Source organism: Callionymus lyra, chromosome 18 (assembly GCF_982586985.1).
Source record: "Callionymus lyra chromosome 18, fCalLyr1.hap1.1, whole genome shotgun sequence".
In the NCBI taxonomy this organism is placed as follows: Eukaryota; Metazoa; Chordata; class Actinopteri; order Syngnathiformes; family Callionymidae; genus Callionymus; species Callionymus lyra.
In genome coordinates, this window is record NC_141835.1 from 23109785 (window position 1) to 23130511 (window position 20727).

At 39.0% G+C, this 20727-nt stretch overlaps 1 protein-coding gene across 1 annotated transcript; it reads right to left on the reverse strand.

Annotated features, from left to right (window-relative positions):
• Positions 1 to 436: 436 nt before the first annotated feature.
• On the reverse strand, positions 437 to 7965 carry gpr68 (G protein-coupled receptor 68). The gene is made up of 6 exons (XM_087779804.1): positions 7564 to 7965; positions 5468 to 5617; positions 2252 to 2385; positions 1826 to 2048; positions 1567 to 1747; positions 437 to 931 (listed from the first exon to the last, which is right to left on the reverse strand). Exons 1-6 carry the CDS (start codon positions 7648 to 7650, stop codon positions 567 to 569), a joined length of 1140 nt encoding a protein of 379 aa, XP_087635930.1. The 5' UTR covers positions 7651 to 7965; the 3' UTR covers positions 437 to 566.
• Between the last annotated feature and the right edge of the window lie 12762 nt (positions 7966 to 20727).

Here is a 20727-nt window from a genome sequence, read left to right on the forward strand (position 1 = left end):
TTCAATCCGTTTTATTTAATGGCCTTTTAAATTTAAAACCATTTGAATTGAAAATTAAGATGTTGGTATAGCAGTGTTGAGACAATACCAAAAGAATACAGAGCTACTTAAACTTTCGGAACATCATGGCCGATCATGTAAAGAAATAGATGCACTGGCGCTTTGATTTGAGTATTGTCGAGGACAATCAGTAATTCATAGGAAAACTATGACCGACTGTTGTAAAGCAGTTTGGTCACAAACTATCACTAACTATTGTCCAAACTTTGTCTTGAGGTCGAGCAAATTGCAGCCTTTCTGTAAGGAGTATGTATATTCTGCCTGTGTTTGAGTGGGTTTCCTACGGTTTTGTATATATATATATATATATATATATATATATATATATATATATATAATTAAATAAGTGTCTATACTCACAAACACAGGTTTTTCAACTCAAACACTTGACATTTCTTTTCTTGATGATTACATGAGAAACCAAGCATTCAGGAGGATATATTCAACGGGACCTCATCAGACTGTGAACAAGCAAAAGACAAACTTACTCTGATGGTATCTTTTCATTATTTTGGCTCAAGATTTCCACGAGCAGTCATAATCAAAGGAACAACGGTTGTTCGACCATCATGAGTGACGAGCACAGTTTTACTCGGGACAGCACTTGTCCTTTGGTTGCTTGTGTGGGTGAGCAGGGTCACGGAGGGGTGACTGTTCTCTTCGGTGGCTACCTCATGAGAATCCGTTTCTAGTTTACCCGGGCTAGCATTACCGCTGTGGAAGCAGCAGCAAAGCAGTCTTCTCAGCGGTCGGAAGATCGCCTTGTTGAGTCCTCGCCGAGCACTTTCACTGACAAAGCAGTAGAGAGCAGGATCGGCCACACAGTTCAGAGTGGTCAGCAGGAGGGAAAGGTGGTAGTAGTTGAAGATTCCTGAGACACATGATCATCCACATGAATGCCATACAGGTGTGATTCACTTCACCACCTAAAGGTTTGAGGGGCCGTTTGAGACAAAATTCAGTTTTTCTCTCACACGTACTATCAAGACCTCTCACACGTACTATCAAGACCTCTCACACGTACTACCAAGACCTCTCACACGTACTATCAAGAACTCTCGCACTTACTATTAAACCCTCTCACACCTTCTATCAAACTTGCTCACATCTACTTTCAAACTCTTTATTAGCACTTAATAGTACGTGTGTGAGTACTTGATTGTATGAGTATTTGATAGTGAGTGTAAGACATCTTGTACATAAGTGCATGAGGACTTGATAGTGTGAGAGGTCTTGGTAGTAAGTGTGAGAGGTCTTGATAGTACGTGTGAGAGAAAAACTGAATTTTGTATCAAACGGCCCCTCATATAAAGGTGACACTGGGTAAAAGCTGAATTAGTGGTTATGTTTTTAATAGACAGAGCAGATGTGAGCAATTCTTTTCCCTTGTGATACATGAGAATATACGTCACTGATTGTTGATTGATATATGAGCTTCTATCTTCTATCCATTTATATTCCTAATTGAGAGATGAAATAACTGTACATTAAGGGAAGAGGTCACACCTGTAATGAAGTTGCAGTCCCTCTCCAGGACCGTCCGCACTAAGAGGAAGATGTGGTACGGTGAGAAACAGACCAGAAAGATGAGGATGGTGCTGCTGACAAGCTGCCTGATTCGGGTCTTCTGGTCCGGTTGGGTCCCTGCACTCCGACCCACGGCGCGAAGAACACACAAGTAGCTAATCTATATGGAAAACACATTCACAAGCTCATTGGGAATAAAAACACTTTTTATTTTACTCAGACCCTAACAGACACTTACCAGCTGGATAGCCAGTGGGAACATGAAACCAATGGTGAAGCGATAGTAGTTGATAGGAAACTCCCATGGCTGCATTGGGTAGTGCTCGAAACACACAGACTGGTTCTTATGGTCCCTGCTCAACTCTTTATGGCGAAAGAAGACCACACCCACTGCAATCTCCTTTAGCCAGACAATGGCACTAACAAACCAGGCTGTGTTCATCGTACGCAGAGAAGTATATCTGGAAACATTTACAAGGGATCGTTGTATTAGTGACATTTTCCCACAGTGCAGAAGACAACTAATATCATATGACACGTTGTTATCATAATATCCCCCAACAAACAGTGTAAAATAACTGCTAAAATAAATGAAAAAATGTCTTAATCTTGAAATAAAACAAGTTTTTCCACAGACATTAATCTATTGTAACCCAACATGGACCTTAAAGGATGGACCACGGCCAGGTAGCGATCCAGACTGATGCAGCAGAGGAAGCCGATGCTAATGTAGATGTTCTCGTAGAGCAGGAAGCCACAGAGCTGGCACAACCATTCCTTGTGCTGCCAATCGTCATCCTGGAACCGCAGACAATAACATCGCATTGGGGTCAGAAAGTGTGTTAGTTCAAGGTTCCCTTTAAGACCCAATCCAGAGTATCATAAAAAAAAGTGCATCTGTTCCCCTAGTGCCGTATTAAACTCTCCTAGAGAGTCTGAGTGTTTGTAATCAAACTATTTTACAACAGTGGGTCATAGCTTTCATATGAAGAACTGATTGACTGACATTTTGATGTCGTGAAACTGAGAAACAAAACAGAGCAAGGGTCTTTATCTTGATTGTAAACAAATGTACATGTGGTACGTGGCAACACTAACGTTGTAGTTACACTGTTCTGACATCAATTTTCAAGATTTTTAATTTTAAGTATTCATTTTAAGTAAAGATGAAGATATGCTAATTATATCTGTTCCCATTCCACTGATCAAATCTTATTTTTTTGCTGTGTGGAAACACAGTTAGTAAGCCACGAAAGTCGATTTATTTATTTTTCAGTTTTATAAAACATGTGAAATCGTCTCGCAATAATCCCTCTGCTCATTATGTCTTGTTTATGCCAGAATTAGTAGAAGATGAGAAGATGCTTCGGTACTTCACTATCTGGCTGAACGTGTGTGAAGGAGAGTTCATTCCTATTCTGTCTTGTTGGAGTTGCAAGATTAAGATTTGTGATACGCCAGGAAAGAGGCAAGAACTGAACATGGAACTACGGTTGATCCTCCACGGAGAAGCTCTGAGAGACTGTTCCCTCTTAAGAAATCTTCAGATTCTAGCGGACTGGTAACTGTTCCTTTAACATCGATGATGAACCACAAGGGGGCTGAATTGACACTATTGATGGGAAAATATTAAATTAGTGTGTTGAGTGTAATTACATTGGTTGAACCGCAGGAAACCAAATGCTGACCTTTGCTCTTGTTTCAATCACTGCTTGATTTTTATTTGAATTAAAACACTCAAGACCAATTTAATCAAGTATGAAGACCGCGGAAAATCAGTGTTTCTTCCTGTTACATTTAACACATTTTTGGTCTACTAGTATAACATGCCTTACTACTCGAGGTACCCTAAACATGCTTGGCTACGTACAGTAATCTAAAGTAAAAGATTATGAGAATAGGAATATGGTAGAATAACGTGCCTTACTACTCGAGATAGTCTAACCTGCTTGACTATGTACGGTAACCTAACGTAATTGGTTATGAGAATAAGAATAAAGTAGCATAAAGTAATTTGCTATTTGTGGTATGCTAACGTGCTTGACTACATAAGGTAATCTAACGTATTTGATTACACAGAATACGAATATAGTGTTTCAAAAATCCTTGCAAATAAATACTAGCAGTAAGGTGACGTCTAAGATAAAAGCTTTAAGAAAAAATAAAAATGTAATTAAAAATTTGTAAAAGGGGCACTTCTAGAGGGAAATTGTAAATTCCTGAAACTGTGTAAGCAAGGAACAGTTAAGTTTGTTAAGAAGAGAAAAAAAAGAATATGAATTTACTGCAAGATTTGAAGAAAAAAATCAAACAAGAAAAAGGGTGAAAAGCTCAGTAAACGGATAATTGAAAATACTAAAATAAATAAAGAAGCCCACGAACATGTTGCATTTTGGTATGTATGTATGTGTATGAGGAGTCCCTGGACACAATTTTTATTGCAAATCCACTCACTGCATCCAGTGTCTGGTACGAGAGCAGACACTAATGTTCTGTCTAGAGAATGATAACTGATTTATTTGCTAAAAGATTTCAATTTAAATATCACTGCATAATAAAATTGAGCTTGTAAACCACAAACAGTAATGCAGATGCTGGAAAAGAAGAGTATCCTTATGTTTATTTTTGTCACTTAAAATCAGCAATAAAAGAAGATATTTAACTTAGAAATACAAATAAAGCACATCGTGTGTTTAGTATCAGCAAATGGTGCTATAGAAGTTAAATCAAGATTTGAAGTGAAATTACTGATCCAGTAACAAAACCATAGTCACTTTTATAGTCTCATTGTTGGGCAGAGTTAAGCCATGTTGTAACACATGTCTAAACAGGGGGGATAGTAAGGTCAAAGGGACATTATGTAGCAACAGGTATCCTTCATAACCTCAACATTTTTGTAAATCTTGTGTTAAATGCTCAAAACACAACCCACTTTGTAACATTAGAAAAATAACTTTGGAGATTTCTAAAAATCAAAAAACTAAAAAAAACTATTGTTTTCAGAAAATCTATAGACTTTATTGAGTTTAAATTAACAATTGATAATTGTTAATGAATTTATAAATAGGCTGAAGAACTTTTATATTGGAATTATGATACTGTCTTAGTTAAATAATTGCTAACTCACGTAGTACTTGTTTTTGGGATACAGTTGTTGTTAAAGTTGATATATTTCTGGGAAAATATTTTGCTTAACTCTATATGCTTTGACTATTTTTCTAGGAGTATTTGTCCTGGCTGTAAAAAAGTAATGCTACTTGTTTAAATTGTGAGTTGAATTGTGTGTTGAAGTTCATCCGTGTAGTACAATATAAAATCTGATTGAGATTGTTTTCTGTGGCTTGTCTGTTAGCTCTGAGACTTTGTCAGCTGTTTTAACGTCTAGGATTGTTCAAATTAAGTCTAGAGTAAAGACCAAAGGTTTAGACCAAATGTTTTGAAATGTTTTAGTTGATTGGGAAACTAATTATCTAATAAAAGAGATTTCTGAAGAGTTTACAGACACTGTACTGTAGGAAGTGGAAAGTTTTAGTGAAATTGAATAGTATGAAAAGGGTGGAATAAACTATTCTTATGACTATTAATTCTAATATTTAAAAAAAAAAATCGATTTCAATTAGTACTAGTTATAAATGAAGAAAGAATATTTGAAAGAAACAACCGTTTCATATTTGCATCTTCAGTCTGATCAGATGATACCTGAACACATGCGTTGACTTCTGAAATACGAATACGACTTGACAGTGACAACCAGACTTTTTGTTTGTAAAGAAATCTAGATGACTATTAATGAGACAAAACATTGTGTAGCTGCAAAAACTGACTTTGTGTGTCCATACAGGCGTCCATTTAGTAAACATGGGTCCGAAACAATATTCACCTGAAAGATGTACTGCAGCCAGAGAGGTAGAGACGCCAGGTACAGCAGATCTGACAGGGTGAGGTTGAGGAGATAAACACCCAGCTCGTTCTTCTGCTTCAGCTGTAAGGCTGCGTGGTACAGAGAGTACAGGTTGGATGGGACGCCCACCTGAAACCAAGAACAGACCATCAGCCTGTAAAGACAAGCTACTCTTCCCTGTCACAGATATCAAACGCAAACTGAAAATCTCTCCTTTTATTTTGTTCACGAGAGAGAAACTTGTTGTTTTACTGGACATATTAAAAGGCCATTAGAGGTTGTGTATGCATCCATCAGTGGCAAGACAGCAGCTATTGCAAAAAGGTTATAAATGTTTCCCCCCCTACTGTGGTATCAGAAAACTGAAGCCAGACTGCCATTTTGCTAATGAAAGTTGTTCACAAATTGAATTGTTGGCTGCAGATGTTGTTCTTTTATCTTTCAAAGTAAAGCCATAAATAAAGAGCTTCAGTTTATTTACTTACTTTGCTGTACAAAAATAAAGTTTACAAATAGAAGTTCAGAAAATAGAGATTTTTGTGGGGAAAAAAATAAATACATATATAATGATAACAATAACATCCATAACAATAATAAAAAGATGGATTTTCTACTGAAAGTCAAGAACTTCTTTCCACCAGGTATATACTACTGTAAGTATCACTAGGCCCATCTATAATGTTGTCTTCATTTCAAATATGGGGAAAGTCATTGCTAGCCAGCTGTGTGATTATCGGCATTATAACAATCAATTTTAAATGTTTTATGAAATGTGTCTATGAAATGGGTTTTAGGGAACAGCACAGCACAGAGACAGCTCTGGTAAAAGACCTCTGATCAAGGCTGTGTACTTCTTTTCAGTACTTCTTCTTCTGAACCTCAGTGCTGCATTTGACACTGTTGACCACCAAATTCTTCTACAGAGACTAGACAACCAAATAGGTATAAGTGAAACTACTTTAAATTGGTTTAAATCTTACCTATCAGACAGAAAGCATTATGTCAATCTCAGCCACCTTTTATTGACAAACACTAAAGTCAAGGTTCTGTTCTCGGCCTGATGCTTTTCACAAGCTACAGGCTTCCACCTGGACGAATAGAACCTTCACCGACTTATTCCAATAGGCAATTAAATTAAAGAAATACTCTATAATTACAATTTATGCTGATGGAACTCAATTGTATTTGTCAATGAAGCCAGATGAAAGTAACACAACTACAGTCCAGATATAAAGTCCTGGATGAACCAAAACATCCTTTTACTGAACTCAGACGAAACCCAACTAATGATTTAGCCTTTCATAATGGAATTTCTCCTGCTGCCTGCACCACTGTAAATAATCTGGGTGTTTGCTAATAATAATTATTTGCTTAAGAATATAATTTCATTTAGTAATTCCTATATTGAAAGTTTTCAAGCCCTTCTGGCTTCAGTCCGGAAGGCAGGCATCCTCTCTCTTAAAACTTGATACTATTTTTTTTGCTGAATACAGCATCTTAATCTTTACATGGTGGTATCAACAAACCCAGATTCCTCTCATTGGTTGTCTCCGGACCCCGTTTCCCCAGTTCTTCACTTGTTGTTCCAAAGCGAGTCAACTGGACTGTGGACTCTAGTGAAGATGATGGTTTTAACTCATCTTTTAAATGACCTTTCCTCCAGCTGTAAGTTAATGTCCTCAAAAGAGTGTCCTGTGTCCTTTCGGTGGAGATGGACGCTAGAGAGGAAAGATGTTGGATGAGAGAAATCCTTCCAGGCTGTTGCTCCTAAGCTTTGGAACGATCTTCCTCTCTCACTGCATTTGATGTAATCTACTGACTCCTTCAAGGAACAGCTTAAGACATTCTTTTTTGTGCAGGCTTTTTCATAATTTTCTGGGACATCTGTGTTTGTCTTATGTCTTGGCCTTTTAGAGTTTGTAAATTTGTACGTATTCTTAAATATGGATTGCTTTTGATTGTTCAAGTGCTTTGTGACCCTGGTCTTGAAAGGTGCTTTACAAATAACTATTACTTACTTACCAACAGTTCGGACATCAAATGAGAAGCTTTCGTATCTCCTTTAGAACACTCACCAGAAGCACGACAATGTACACAGAGGAGAAGAGGTACTGGTGTATCTCGTGGCTGATCGTGCAGTTGGTCACGTCCTCCTCAGTCATGATGGAGATTAAACATCTCTCGCACAGACAAATGGGCAGCGCTGTAACTCAAGTTCATAGTCGACATTCAGACAGTGGCTCAAATGATGAATCTCGTCTCTGTAACACAGGAAAGTTGATGGTCAATGTGAAGACAGATCCAACACCTGTCCTCGCCTCTCTGGTCGTGGATGATGAATTAAATTCAAGTCAAATTGTTACCAAGAGCAGATAAGCCACCTGGTAACATGTCAACTCTTGCGGTCACACAAATCCATTTCATCGTGGAGAGATTGTGTTTCACTTTAGTCGGCTAGTGAATAAAACTGCCCATTATATGCATGTTTGAAAATGGCAATAAAACTGTTGATGGAGAGTTTGTTTTTGTGCTGAAAAGAAAATCCCTTGACGTCTCCTTGACAAAAACTACTGCCATATGTGAAGTCACCCATACCAATAGTCTGCACCTTAATTTTATACATTATAATAAGTCAAAGAAAACAATATTTTCTCCTTACAGCACACCCTCAACAGCACGCCTAAATTCAAAGTTTACATTTCACTAATTGGTTTAACCCTTTGTATGCCAACGTGATGCATGTGTACTGTCTTCACTTAAGAAACATCTTCATTTGCCTTAAGATTTATTCAAGCATGGATACTGCAGTGTTGTTTTTACTGATGGTAGCGAGGCCTTCTGGAACTATTTCTTTCCTGCGAATTTCTGCAGGGAAATAAAAGTCTTCAGGCCGTGATCGGATTGTTGGCTGCTGCTGGAATACTGATGTGCAGTCGGAGCCAGACCCGGTCAGACCCCAGTCGATGGTGCCTTCAGGCCAAATACTGCTTAATAATTTAACTGTTTGGGCAGCAGTAGCACATTAGTAAAGCGTGCGTGGTAACAGATCTCCTCACCCCAAGCTGGTTTTACTCAAGAAGTGACGACCTCAGCCATTTACCGTCAACATCTGTATAACTGTCCCACCTTCTCTGTCCCTGCGGATAATGACCAGGAGTGCACTTTGTTTTTTGTACTTTCAGTCTGAAATTGCTCATAATAACATGTTGAGCACGTTAGCACAGAGGTCTCTTGCCTGCCTGCTCTAGAAACAGCATCTTGTTACCGCTGGATAACAAAACCGGTGTTTAGTGGCCTTCTGCAGCATAAAGTCAAGGCTGTGGTTCTTTCATAGCTGCATAAAGATCGTCCATCCGTGTCTCTGATGATGTGTCACTCATGTCGTATGATGGGCACACAGGTCAACATATTGTGGCTGTGAGCCAGCTGTGTGGTCCTACCACTAATCTCCAGCTGACCTTTTATGAGGTCAAAAGCAAACTCGATCACTGAATTCTCTCATTTCGTTTAAAATTTTCCAGATTCGTTGATGACATCTATACTTACTGAACACACCTGTGGAAATTTGAGGATTTTATTTTTCTAATTAGCTCAAAAATGGAAGTGGACAAAACAAACAAAATCGCATATTCCAATCAGTGCTTGTTCCCCCTGAAGCCTACCTCCACATTGGTTAATATCAGATGTTATGTATGTATTTGTATGTGCGCATATTTACTACGGTTACCTCCCCAGTCTGCATACCAATAAGAGAAAAAGCAATAAAAAATCCTTGAATGACAGTTAAATCACTGGTTGTCTGAACAAGTTTTGGCAGCTGAGCAGACATTCACCAGCTTCCATTTCCCAACAAATCTCTGTTCTGTCCTCTGGTTCTGGGAAATGTGTTCAGCCACTTTTGTAAATTTTAATTTTGGATTATTATTAGAATGTTAATGTGTTTTGCACTTTAAAGTCAGCTGAATAAATAGAAGGCTCTTTGAGAATGATAAATTACCATGAAGAAAGATGTGGGTGTTTCCTGGTGCATTCCTTTGAGCGAATCTATCAGACTCTTCAGATTAATCAGATTAAACAAACCAGCGGCTAAGCAATTTACTGAACAACAGGTGAGATTGATGGCAGAGTGAAAGGCGGGGGAGTGTTTGAGCTCTGAGGAAAGATGCGAGTCTTGTAATACCAGTGACCTTTAAATTATTTAACAATCCCAGCTGTAATGACGCACACTCGTCAACAGTCATCTTAAGTCATGAACTGCACAAATTCCTTCCTGGAAGAATATGTTTGATGTTGGAAATAGAAAGAACATGCACACAATGATGAGGTTTTCTTGGAAACTCTCCCACCTCTCAATCCTTTCCTGATATCAAGTAGAATTGTATCTGACTACCATTAAATTGAGCACTCATTCATGTTGTTCATGAAAGTGACGCAAACACACTTAATAATCCTGCCAACATCCCTTTTTGTCCAAGCCATCATGGAACCTTCAGTAAATCAAATTTAGGAAAATGTTGTCACAACATGAGCTGGAGCTTTTAACCCTTTTAAGAATTCTGACCCGCTCAAGTAGAAGAACTTACATTTCTCCGATCCTTAAAACTCATCACTCGCTTCCAGCTTTAAAATTCTGGTTCTTACTTTCAGATCTATTCATGGTCAGGCTCCTCTTTACATTAGTGATCTGATCCAGCCTTACACCCCAGCCCGGGCTCTGAGGTCTGTGGATCAGAATCTACTGATGGTTCCTCAAACACGGTTCAGGACCAGAGGAGAGAAATCCTTCCAGGCTGTTGCTCCTAAGCTTTGGAACGATCTTCCTCTCTCTCTGTGTTTGATGGATCTGCTGACTCCTTCAAGAAACATCTTAATAAGACCCTTTTATTTGTTCAGGCTTTTCCTTGATTTTCTGGAACGCCTGTGTTGTTCTCAGTATTATCTTGACCTTTAACGTATATATTTTATTGAGTATTGTTTTGATTGTTTAAGCGCTTTGTGACCCTGGTCTAGAAAGGCGCTATACAAATAGACATTATTATTATTATTATTATTATTATTACTAACATTCTACCAATAAATGAAAATGTGGACTGACTCACTCAGTCACAGTTCAGCCAATCATCCTGTGCCAGCCACACATTAGCAACACTCAAGTTTCCAAATAAACTCATTTCTAATTCAGGACCTGCTGCTCCGATTTCATCACTATGAAAAACTATTAAGACAATTAATGATCCGGTGACTGTAAGTTACATTAACTGCTGCTGTTGCACCATCAATTCGAAGCCAAATATTACCAATGGTGGTCAGAGATGGTTAAAGTTTATTAGCGAGGGATATACATTTTCAGGCATTAAAACTCCGACCACAGAGAAGGTCTAATAATGAACTCCATCACTGGCTGGTGCAGCCATTATTGCAGCAGGGTTGACTAGTGCTGACTTCCTGACAGTAAAGATTCCAGAAATCGAAAGCCTTGTGATACCATCTAGGACTAGCTGAAGGCATTGACAATATAAATAAATATGAGACTTTTAAGCCTTTTGTCACAATGTATCAAATATTCTGTCGCTGAAAGTTCTGGGTTCAGAAGGTGGTATTAGTGACAACAGCATGAAGACCACCGTTAGAATAATAGAACTCAAGTACAGAGGATTACCTCCAGGTTGTAGATAGAAATTCAGGACTCCACAGAGAATATTTGATCCAGCAGATTAAAATGAGCATCATATAATGTAAAAAAACAACAACTATGGAGCAGATACAGACAAGTAAGGTGAGCAAATGTTTACTTTTTTTTCATCTCGTTTTTCTTCTCATCTCATCATTTCACAAATATTCACTTCAGGTTGTGGAGGGTCTTTGTAACAGAGGTGATGGAGAGTTGATAATAATTACATTCTATGGCCCGACTTTCGTCACATTTATTTACATATTGGAAGCTTAAATCGGAGCAAATAAATATCTTAGACATTTATATTTTTGGTGATCTGCTGCCATGGAAACAAATAGTAAACAAGATATGCAGCATCCCCAGCTGAGTATTAAATAACATCAAGTCTGACGCTTTATATCAATAATTGATGTTTCAACTGAGCATATTGAGGTTGTCATTCTCCACCTTGAATTGTTGATACATCAGGAATATATTATTGCAGAATAGTACCGATGACAAAAACAACTAAAGTAATAGAGTGGAGCATAGCAACATGCACAATCTAGCTTCAGCCACAATCATTTTGTCAAAATACAAGCAGAAACAAGGAGAATTTTTTCTTACCGACCCTCTCGTGTGTGAAGAAGAAAGTGGTAGTGACTCTCTCTCCCCGTCTCTCTCTTTCTCTCGTCTTCCTTCTGATGCACACCAGACCAAACACACAAAGACACAGTCTCTCTTCACATCACTAATGTACACACACATTTACTTTCAGAACTACTCATTAGTGACGGGCTGATGAAGCTTCATGAAGCAGTGTCATATTGTTTAGAGGTCAGTAGGTGGCGCCATTAGCTCAAAAGTGATGTGATGGTTCATTAGCAGAGTTGTAAATAATAGGAAATAAAAATAGAGCAGAGACCGCCATCTAGTGGGCTCTGAAAAAATGACACTGCTTCATGAAGCTTCAGACCATTACTACTACCCACCATTCTAAGCATTCCTTATGACCTGACAAACAAATCCAACTGACTTAATTCAACAGCCTGAGATGAACAAACTAAACAGTTCTCAAAGAGGACATCTTTAATATATATGTGGAAGACACTCACCAACACAATAATAATGGTCACAATGGAGCTCTGTCTAAAAGAAAGGATTTTTTATTTAATTTGAAAATATTAGAATTTGTGCCAGATGTTGTCCCTGACCTTCAAATGTTGTAACTCATAGACATAAATATTAATATTGATTCATTTTCGACGACTGAACAGGGTAGCTTCTCCTGGCTATGTTGAGAAAGACGCTGGGGATACCCTGGGCAGATAGCCAGCATTTTGCAGGGAACACAAAGACTCATTAAACATGTTTTATCCCAACAGTAATCATGAATAATATTATAACTTATATGTTGTCTGTGTAGTATTTTTAATTCAGGAAGTTTGTTGCCCGATGTTCTACTAGTGCTTGAAAGTAACAAATAGTTTCAAAAAGGTTTGTGACCCATGCTCTTCGACCATCTTGCCAACATTAAACGTTTGTTTCAGGAACCAGGTGGACAACAATATTTGCACATCTGCACAATATAGTGCTGGCCTGTCAATTAAAGAAAAAATAAAAATAATGTGACGTAAAAAGAACAATAATAATATGAGATAAAAACTAGCTTTGAGGTTATCTCACAAGACACAACTAGACTCACTACGTGCATACTTCATTCATGTATCAAAAAATTTGAACAAAACAAAAAGGCAACATTTTTTCCAACAAGCTTTATTTCTTGTTTTTAGCTTCTTTTTTTTTAAATGAACTCCTGACTGTTTCTACCGAGACTAGCAGCCTAAATTACACCACCTCAGCCACAGAAATAAAGTCAACAGTTGTTCAGTCTCTGAAGGAAATGTCAGTTATTTAAAAAACAAACCTACATTCACTTTCACATCCTGCTAGGCAAACCCACCAGGCAGCAAGAGACAAAAAGCTCTAAAAATACATGTGCTTGTACAGTTTCACGAGAGTGTGGATCGAGCAGATAAACACGCCCAACAGAAACTTGTTAAATTAAATTAAACAGGAAGTCATGGACAGATTGGCAAGTCGATGACAACAACACACTTTCACACACAGTGAGAACACTTTGTCACACTACAGTATTAAACCTATAAAAGTCGGCTGTTCCTGTGATTTATTTTCACTTTGGACTTTGGTAGTTTATATTCAGGGTTATCAAATCATTATTGAAGTCTGACAAGTACACCTCAATAATTTACTGTGTTGCATAATGTCATTTGTGAAAGTTCATATTACCACTTTACACCTTTGACAGTCTAAAAAAGTATTTTAATAGAATTTGCCAGTAAAAAAAAGAGCTTTTCATATATTACAAATTCCAAGTCTATTTCTCCAGTAATTTGTAAAAAGATACAATTGTTTTTGCTTAACACACTTAAATCTGGTATTACAGGGAAAATGCATGAAAAAATGTGCACTGCTTTATACAAAATGACACAAATGACTTGCTCTTTGTTGAATTGCTGGGATCTATTTTTCCTTAATCAACTGTAGTCTTATTTCAACTGTATAGTGTCTTGAGATAACTTTGTTATGATAAGACACTTTAAATAAAATTGAATTTAATTGAATTGAATTGAAAAAAAAAAAATCTGCCAATAAGTTTCCAGCAGAACAAAACATAACTGAAGTCAAATGACCAGTTACCAAGAAAACGTAACCACTGTGAATGACAATGACATTAGAAAAGTGTGTGTTTGAATCAAATGTCAACTTGGACATAGAAACATATCCAGTGTCACAGCATTTTTATGCTGGGATAGAATGCACAGATGAGCTCATCCAGCAGGGAGGAGTACTTCAATCCTGGCTTTGTTTACTATTTCATAGGTCACCCCAGAGAGAAGTACTACACATACTTTAGTCATCATAAAAATGATTTATGACCCCCCTGGTACATTTGATGACCTTTTGACCCCTGGTACCAGTCAATTTATGATGACCCCTCCTCCTCCTATGCCCCGCCCCTGGTACTGAAATGTGTAACTTGAAACTTTAGAGAGTTGTTGTAAAGAATCTGTAACAATGTATCCTCCTCCCACAGACATCTTCCAACAGGTTCCGTTTGTGTTTAGAGCATCCTTGAAGGACTGAGTTAGATTTTTACCAAAGTGATTTGTGCTTACAGAGTACCAAATACAAGTTGAGGTCTTTTGGAAATATAACTTTCTAACGTATTCAATAGTTTTCTCTCGTATCTAACATTTGAATCCACTTCTTACAATATTGTAACAAGGTTTTCCAACTATCTTACTCACACCTCTTAAATACATTTGATTCTCATTCAGGGTACAAACAGTACAGTACAGTACAAAAACACTAATCCTGACATCTCACTATACACAACTACTCAAAATATTAGTTTTATTGAATAAAAACAGACATATTAAAAATCATATAAAAGGAAATCAAACTTAAGTGAAAACCTTATGTTTTCCTTTGTACCATAACATCAATGATGAGCCACAAAGGGGTGGAGGGTTCAGAAGAGGGATGGTTGAACCTGTTCCACGGTATTGTCAGTATAAGGTGCTAACAAAAGTTAAACAAAGGTTTAGAGTGAAACTACTGATCCAGTAACAAAACAACTATGTACATAGTTTATAATTTTAGAATTGTGCAGTGGTCAGTACCTGACATGAAGGGAGCGAGCATAAGTGACTGATACAGGAAAGTGTTTTTGTCCTAGGCTACAATAACTACAGATCTGATATGTAATAATGACAAAGCTAATGTTAAACGTTTTTTCTTTCTCATGAAATCAACCACTTTGTCGCCTCCTGTAAGTGGAATGTTACCCTCATGCTGAAAAAACTCCTTTTAGACCTCAGAGCTTCTACAAATACAAAAACAGAAAATGTATAGTCCCCTGATCATTTCTGTCACACTGGTAAGACTGAGGGGGCTTAGTCGTTAATTTTCTTATCTCAGAGCTGAAACTTAAGTGAAACTTTAGTAACTTTAGTAAACATCATTTACACATCTCTTAAAGACATTTGATTCTCATTCAGCGTACAAACAAAACAAAAACACTAATCTTGACATATAACTATACACAAAATATTAGTCAAATATTTATGTTCAACTGGAAAAAAAGTTCCAAGTATTAAAACAAAACTATTCCTTGAGAGAGAGAGGATTATTTTAGATATCTAGAAGTTAGAGACTACTAAAACCGAGAAATAAGCCAATATTTTAAAATATATCATCTGTGGTGTTACACCCACATCCTCAGAAGAAGCGTATGAATGTGAAATCCAACAGTTGTAACAAGAATTGGAAGCTAACTTACGATGCCTCAACATCAGTGATGAGACAAGAAACTTAAGAATAGAAAAAGTAAAATGAAAGTGTGTGTAGTGTCAGTATAAGGTGCTACCAAAAGTTAAACAAAGGTTTAGACTGAAAGTACTAAAAAAGCCATCATGAACATAGTTTAGAATTTTAGAATTGTGCAGTGGTCCGTACCTGACATGAATTGAGTGAGCATAAGTAACTGATGCAGGAAAATGTTTTTGTTCTAGGCTACAATAACTAGACACCTGATATGTAATAATGACACAGTTAAGGTTAAACGTTTAAACTGTAAAGATAAAAATGTAAATTAATTCCAACACATTAAAGTAAAACAAGTTCCATTAGTCTCATTGTTGGGCAGAATTGAGTCATAGTGTAACACATGTCTCAGCAGAGGGGGTGGGAAGGTCAAAAGAACACTTTGCAGCAACAGCCATCGCTCTATACTGTGAATTTTTACTTCTTCTAAATCTTATGTTAAAATATTAAAACACAACCCACATTGTATCATGAGATAAGAACTTAGGAAACCAACTTTTTTTTTAACCAAGTTTATGGAAGTTAATTCCATGTTAAAGGAGAATTAATTGTTTGATAATCATTGATGAGTTTTAAATTGAAATACATGTTTTATGTGTTGGAATAATGATACTGTATTGGTTGAAGAATTGATAAAGTTAATGTTTTTATAGTTGTTCTTCTAAGAATTTGCAATTGTAAACATTTCCTTAGAACAATTCAATGTGCTGTGTTGTTTTTACTTTTCTATTGTTTTACTACAAAAGTGCTCTTATACTTTTTGTTCTACAAACTATAACCAAAAATCTTGAATATTGCAGACTTTAAAGTAAAAGGTAAGTTAACCTTGTTTTTTTTTTTCATTGTAATGACAAAACGACTAAAGAGAAACAACAACGGGTTAAGAAAAGTAATCCATTCTCAACTTTTACAAAGAGATTTTATTTTTCTTCCCGTTTCAGTATTCAAATGATGTACACGACAATAACTATGTAACTTTTAATGGTTTTCTCAACACGATGATGGAAACATTTAAAATGTTTATCATGGCTATGATTGTAACCGTTTTTGGAATCGTAGGTTTTCACATAGTTTATAAATGGTTTATTGTTTGGTTTTATAGAATAGTTTCAAGATAAGTGTCAAGTGCCAAACGAATGTCAATGTTTAAGATATTAATGAGTTTAAACTCAGAAAATGTGAACGTTACCGGTGATTCAGTTTTATTTTGAAGAAATAAAGACAACTATCAATTTGTTAACCTAAGGTAACTTTACAGAAGCCATGCAAAAGGAATATAGTTTTAACTTTACTTTAAACCATTCATGTCAAAAACAGATTTTCTTTCAAAATATCACCTGTCCTTGTAACTACTGTTTCTAAAAGAAGGTGATCCAAGAAAAACTTATATGTTCGAAGTTTTAAGCATTTTTTTTTCTCCACAAGAGGTTTTCATTTGTCCAGAAGAAGAAGAAGTTTAGCTCCAGTCAAAAATATTAAGCGCTTTAGTCGTCGTTAAAAGCTTATGGTGCTGAAATGAAGAGCAATCGTAAGTCATTGCACTGATGAAGATTTGAAAACTTTTTTTTGTAAACCATTATTTTTCCCCCATTGTGTTTGGCTTTACATGGTTCAAATAAACAAACATCAAAAACATAGTTGTTCATCCTAGATGATGGAGAACAGAAACTCCCTGTGTGTGCTTTAGAGTGCACAACCTAGGCCTGACCCTGGTGTGAAACTAGTGTGTGAACTATTTCATGAGATTTTACAGTACACGCACTCAGGGACGACATATACGAGAAGGTCTTCATTGTTTATGCTGACCGGACTGATGCAGAGCAAGACTGCATCCGTGTTGAGATCTTCACGAACGCCATGGCAGATGCTGAGGTAGTGCAGAGGCTTTTAGAAGACCGACCCCGCTCCCTGGTGAGAGCTAATGATATAGCACACAAGTATGAAGCCACCAGGAGAGCTGCCAGGGGGGGCCGTGGCTCTGTGGCACCAGCGACCAGAACTGCGATGCTGCGGGAATGAGGAGCCCGAGAGGGCACCAAGGATGCTCGCTGAAACACTGCAGAGGGCACCAAAAACTTCCATACCATGGCAGGCTAATAGAAGCAGGTACAAAAAGACAAGCAGGGAAGAAGAAGTATGTCACAATTGCTCTGGAGTGGGACAGATTCAAAAGAACTGCCCCTCCCCTCGCCAACAACCACTCTTCATCATTATAACTCCATTTCCTTAGACTTTAGGCCCCCACTCCATGTTTTACAGGGTATCGGACCTGCTGGGCTACCCGTCCTGGGGGAAGTCATCATCCCTGTGCAGACAGGAAGCACGGTTACCCAGGTGAACTCTATCGTGGTTGATACAGTTCAAAGTACTGAAGTCATCCTGGGTCACCCTTTCTTGCAGCAAGCACAGGCTCTCCTCGACTATGGCCGCCAGGTGATAACCCTCTTCGGTAAGACAGTTCCCCACTATGGTTTTAGTCAACAAACCAAGTCTCATCTTGTCAGGGTGGCACGCACGACTGTGTTGGAACCAGGACGGGAGTACGTTGTCCCCGGTGCTTCCCGTTTGGGCCATGCTATTGGTAGAGACATGATGTTAAGTCCCACCCAGGGTTTCATTGAGAAGCACCATGTTCAGGTGGCCCGGGTCGTCGTGAAGCAGCAGCAGTCCATCAGCGTCCTCATTCGCGTTTTCAACGTAAGTGCCACACCTGTAACTTTGAAGAGAGGGGCCATTGCGGTGGTCCTCCAGTCTGCACAAGTGTTGAGCACCGGGGAGTCTCTCTTTTCAAAGGCTCAAGCAGATTTTACTATCAGCAACCCAGATAATGTCCTTGTACCGAGTCACTTGCAAGCCCTATATGTTGAGAGTTGCCCTAACCTGTCCCAAAGTGATCGCCAAAATCTGGCAGCCTTGCTAAAGTCTCACAGTGATGTGTTCTCTTCCAGCCCCCCTGATCTTGGCCGTACTAGCACTGTCCAGCACGACATTCTGACAATTCCTGGACCACCTGTAAAACAACCACCACGCAGAATGGCCAGGGACAAACAAATATCATCGGACCAGCAGTTACAACAGAGCTTGGATGCTGGTGTACAGTAACAGCAGCTGGGCTGCAGCGGTTGTGATGGTTAGAAAGAAAGACCAAACTCATCTGCTCTGTGTGGATTACAGACCCCTGAATGAACGAACTATTAAGGATGCCTACCCTTTGCCCCGCATCCAAGACACTCTAGACACACTATCTTCTGCAAAGTTCTTCAGTACTCTAGATCTGACGTCAGGGTACTGGCAATTAGAAATGACCCCCAGGGCCCGCAAAGCTGCTGCATTCTGTACACAAAAGGGACTCTTCGAGTGGAATGTGATGCCGTTTGGACTGTGCAATGCGCCCACCACGTTTCAGAGACTTATGGACCGTGTCTTAATTGGACTATAATGGAAGACCTGCCTTGTCTACCTCGATGACATAATTGTTCTGGGACAGGACAGCGCTCAAATGCTGGAGCGGATAAGCCAGGTGTTTTCTTGGTTGCGGGAAGCAAACTTAAAGCTAAAACCTTCCAAATGTTGTTTGTTCCGGGAGCAAGTTGTCTACTTGGGTCACGTGGTCTCTGCTAAGGGAGTAGCTACTGACCCCCAGAAGATCGAAAAAGTGAAAGACTGGCCTGTACCCAGGAATGTCCATGAAGTCCGGCAGTTTGTTGGTCTGGCCTCCTACTATCGGCGTTTTTTGGCAGACTTCGCAACAATAGCCCAGCCGCTCCACTACCTCACCAAAAAGTATGCCCACTACAGATGGACACAAGATAGTCAGGAGGCATTTGAAGAACTCAAGCAGCGACTGACCTCGGCTCCTATTCTGGGCTATCCGCTCGATGAAGGTAAACTTTTTGTTGACACTGATGCCAGTGACTGGGAGATAGGAGCTGTCTTGTCCCAAGTGCAGGGTGGCGAGGAGAGAGTCTTGGCATATGGAAGCCGAAGGTTGACGACTACAGAGCAGAATTACTGCACAACAAGACGAGAACTCTTAGCAGTGGTGGGGTTCACTCCCCATTTTAGACAGTACCTGCTGGGCCGACTCTTTACCATCCGCACCGACCACAGCAGCCTGAGATGGTTGACCAGGTTAAGGGAGCCGTAAGGTCAGCTAGCTCGTTGGTTGGAAAAGCTAGCTGAATACAACTTCTGTGTGGTCACCGGCCGGGGAAAAACCACCAAAATGCAGATGCACTTTCAAGGAAACCGTGTCGGAGCTCATGTCCATGTACAATACCAGACCCTACCATCAACACTGTCCAGTATCAGCATAAAGAGGTACAGTGCAACCTAACTAGTGACATAGAGAAGTCGGTTGCTATTGCAGGTACCATAGACCTACCGCCAGTGGGGGTAGTGGAACTTGGCTGCAGAACTGTGGCCACTGATAGTGGGGGTAGGGCACAGTGGAGTCAGTGGATAGAAGAGGGAAGTGTCAGGCCGCCTTAGGTCAACATAGCAGCCTGCTGCCCCTCTACAAAAGCTTACTTGGCCCAATGGAAAAGGCTGTATAAGAGGGATGGAGTACTTTTCAGGAAGTTTTATTGCACCGAAGGGAAGGTTCAACATTCGCAGATCTTGATGGAGCAGATGCACGAAGGAGCTGTGGGTGGCCACTTTGGAGCAGAGAGAACACAAGCACGCCTTAAAACCAAATATTATTGGTACAACATGAGGGATGATGTTTTAATAATAATAATAATAATGTCTATTTATATAGCGCCTTTCTAGACCAGGGTCACAAAGCGCTTTGACAGTCATGCATTCTCCCATTCACACATACTGATGGGAGTAGGCTGCAACACATGGCGCCGAATCTGCCATCAGGAGCAATCAGGGTAAGGTGTCTTGCTCAGAGACACAACGACACAAGCTTGTCTGGAGCTGGGATTGAACCTGCAACCTCTTGGACTGCAAGCAACCACTCTATCATCTGAGCTATGATGCACCATTGTGGTGCCGCACATGCACCACTTGCGCTGCCAAGTCTGGGGCCAAGAAAACCCCTCTTGCCGCTATAGGCACAGTACGAGTCAGTGCACCTATGGAGAGAATTGCAGTCGACTTGATGGGGCCTTTGAATGAGACAGAGAGACACAACAGATTCATACTGGTAGTGCAGGACTAATTCAGT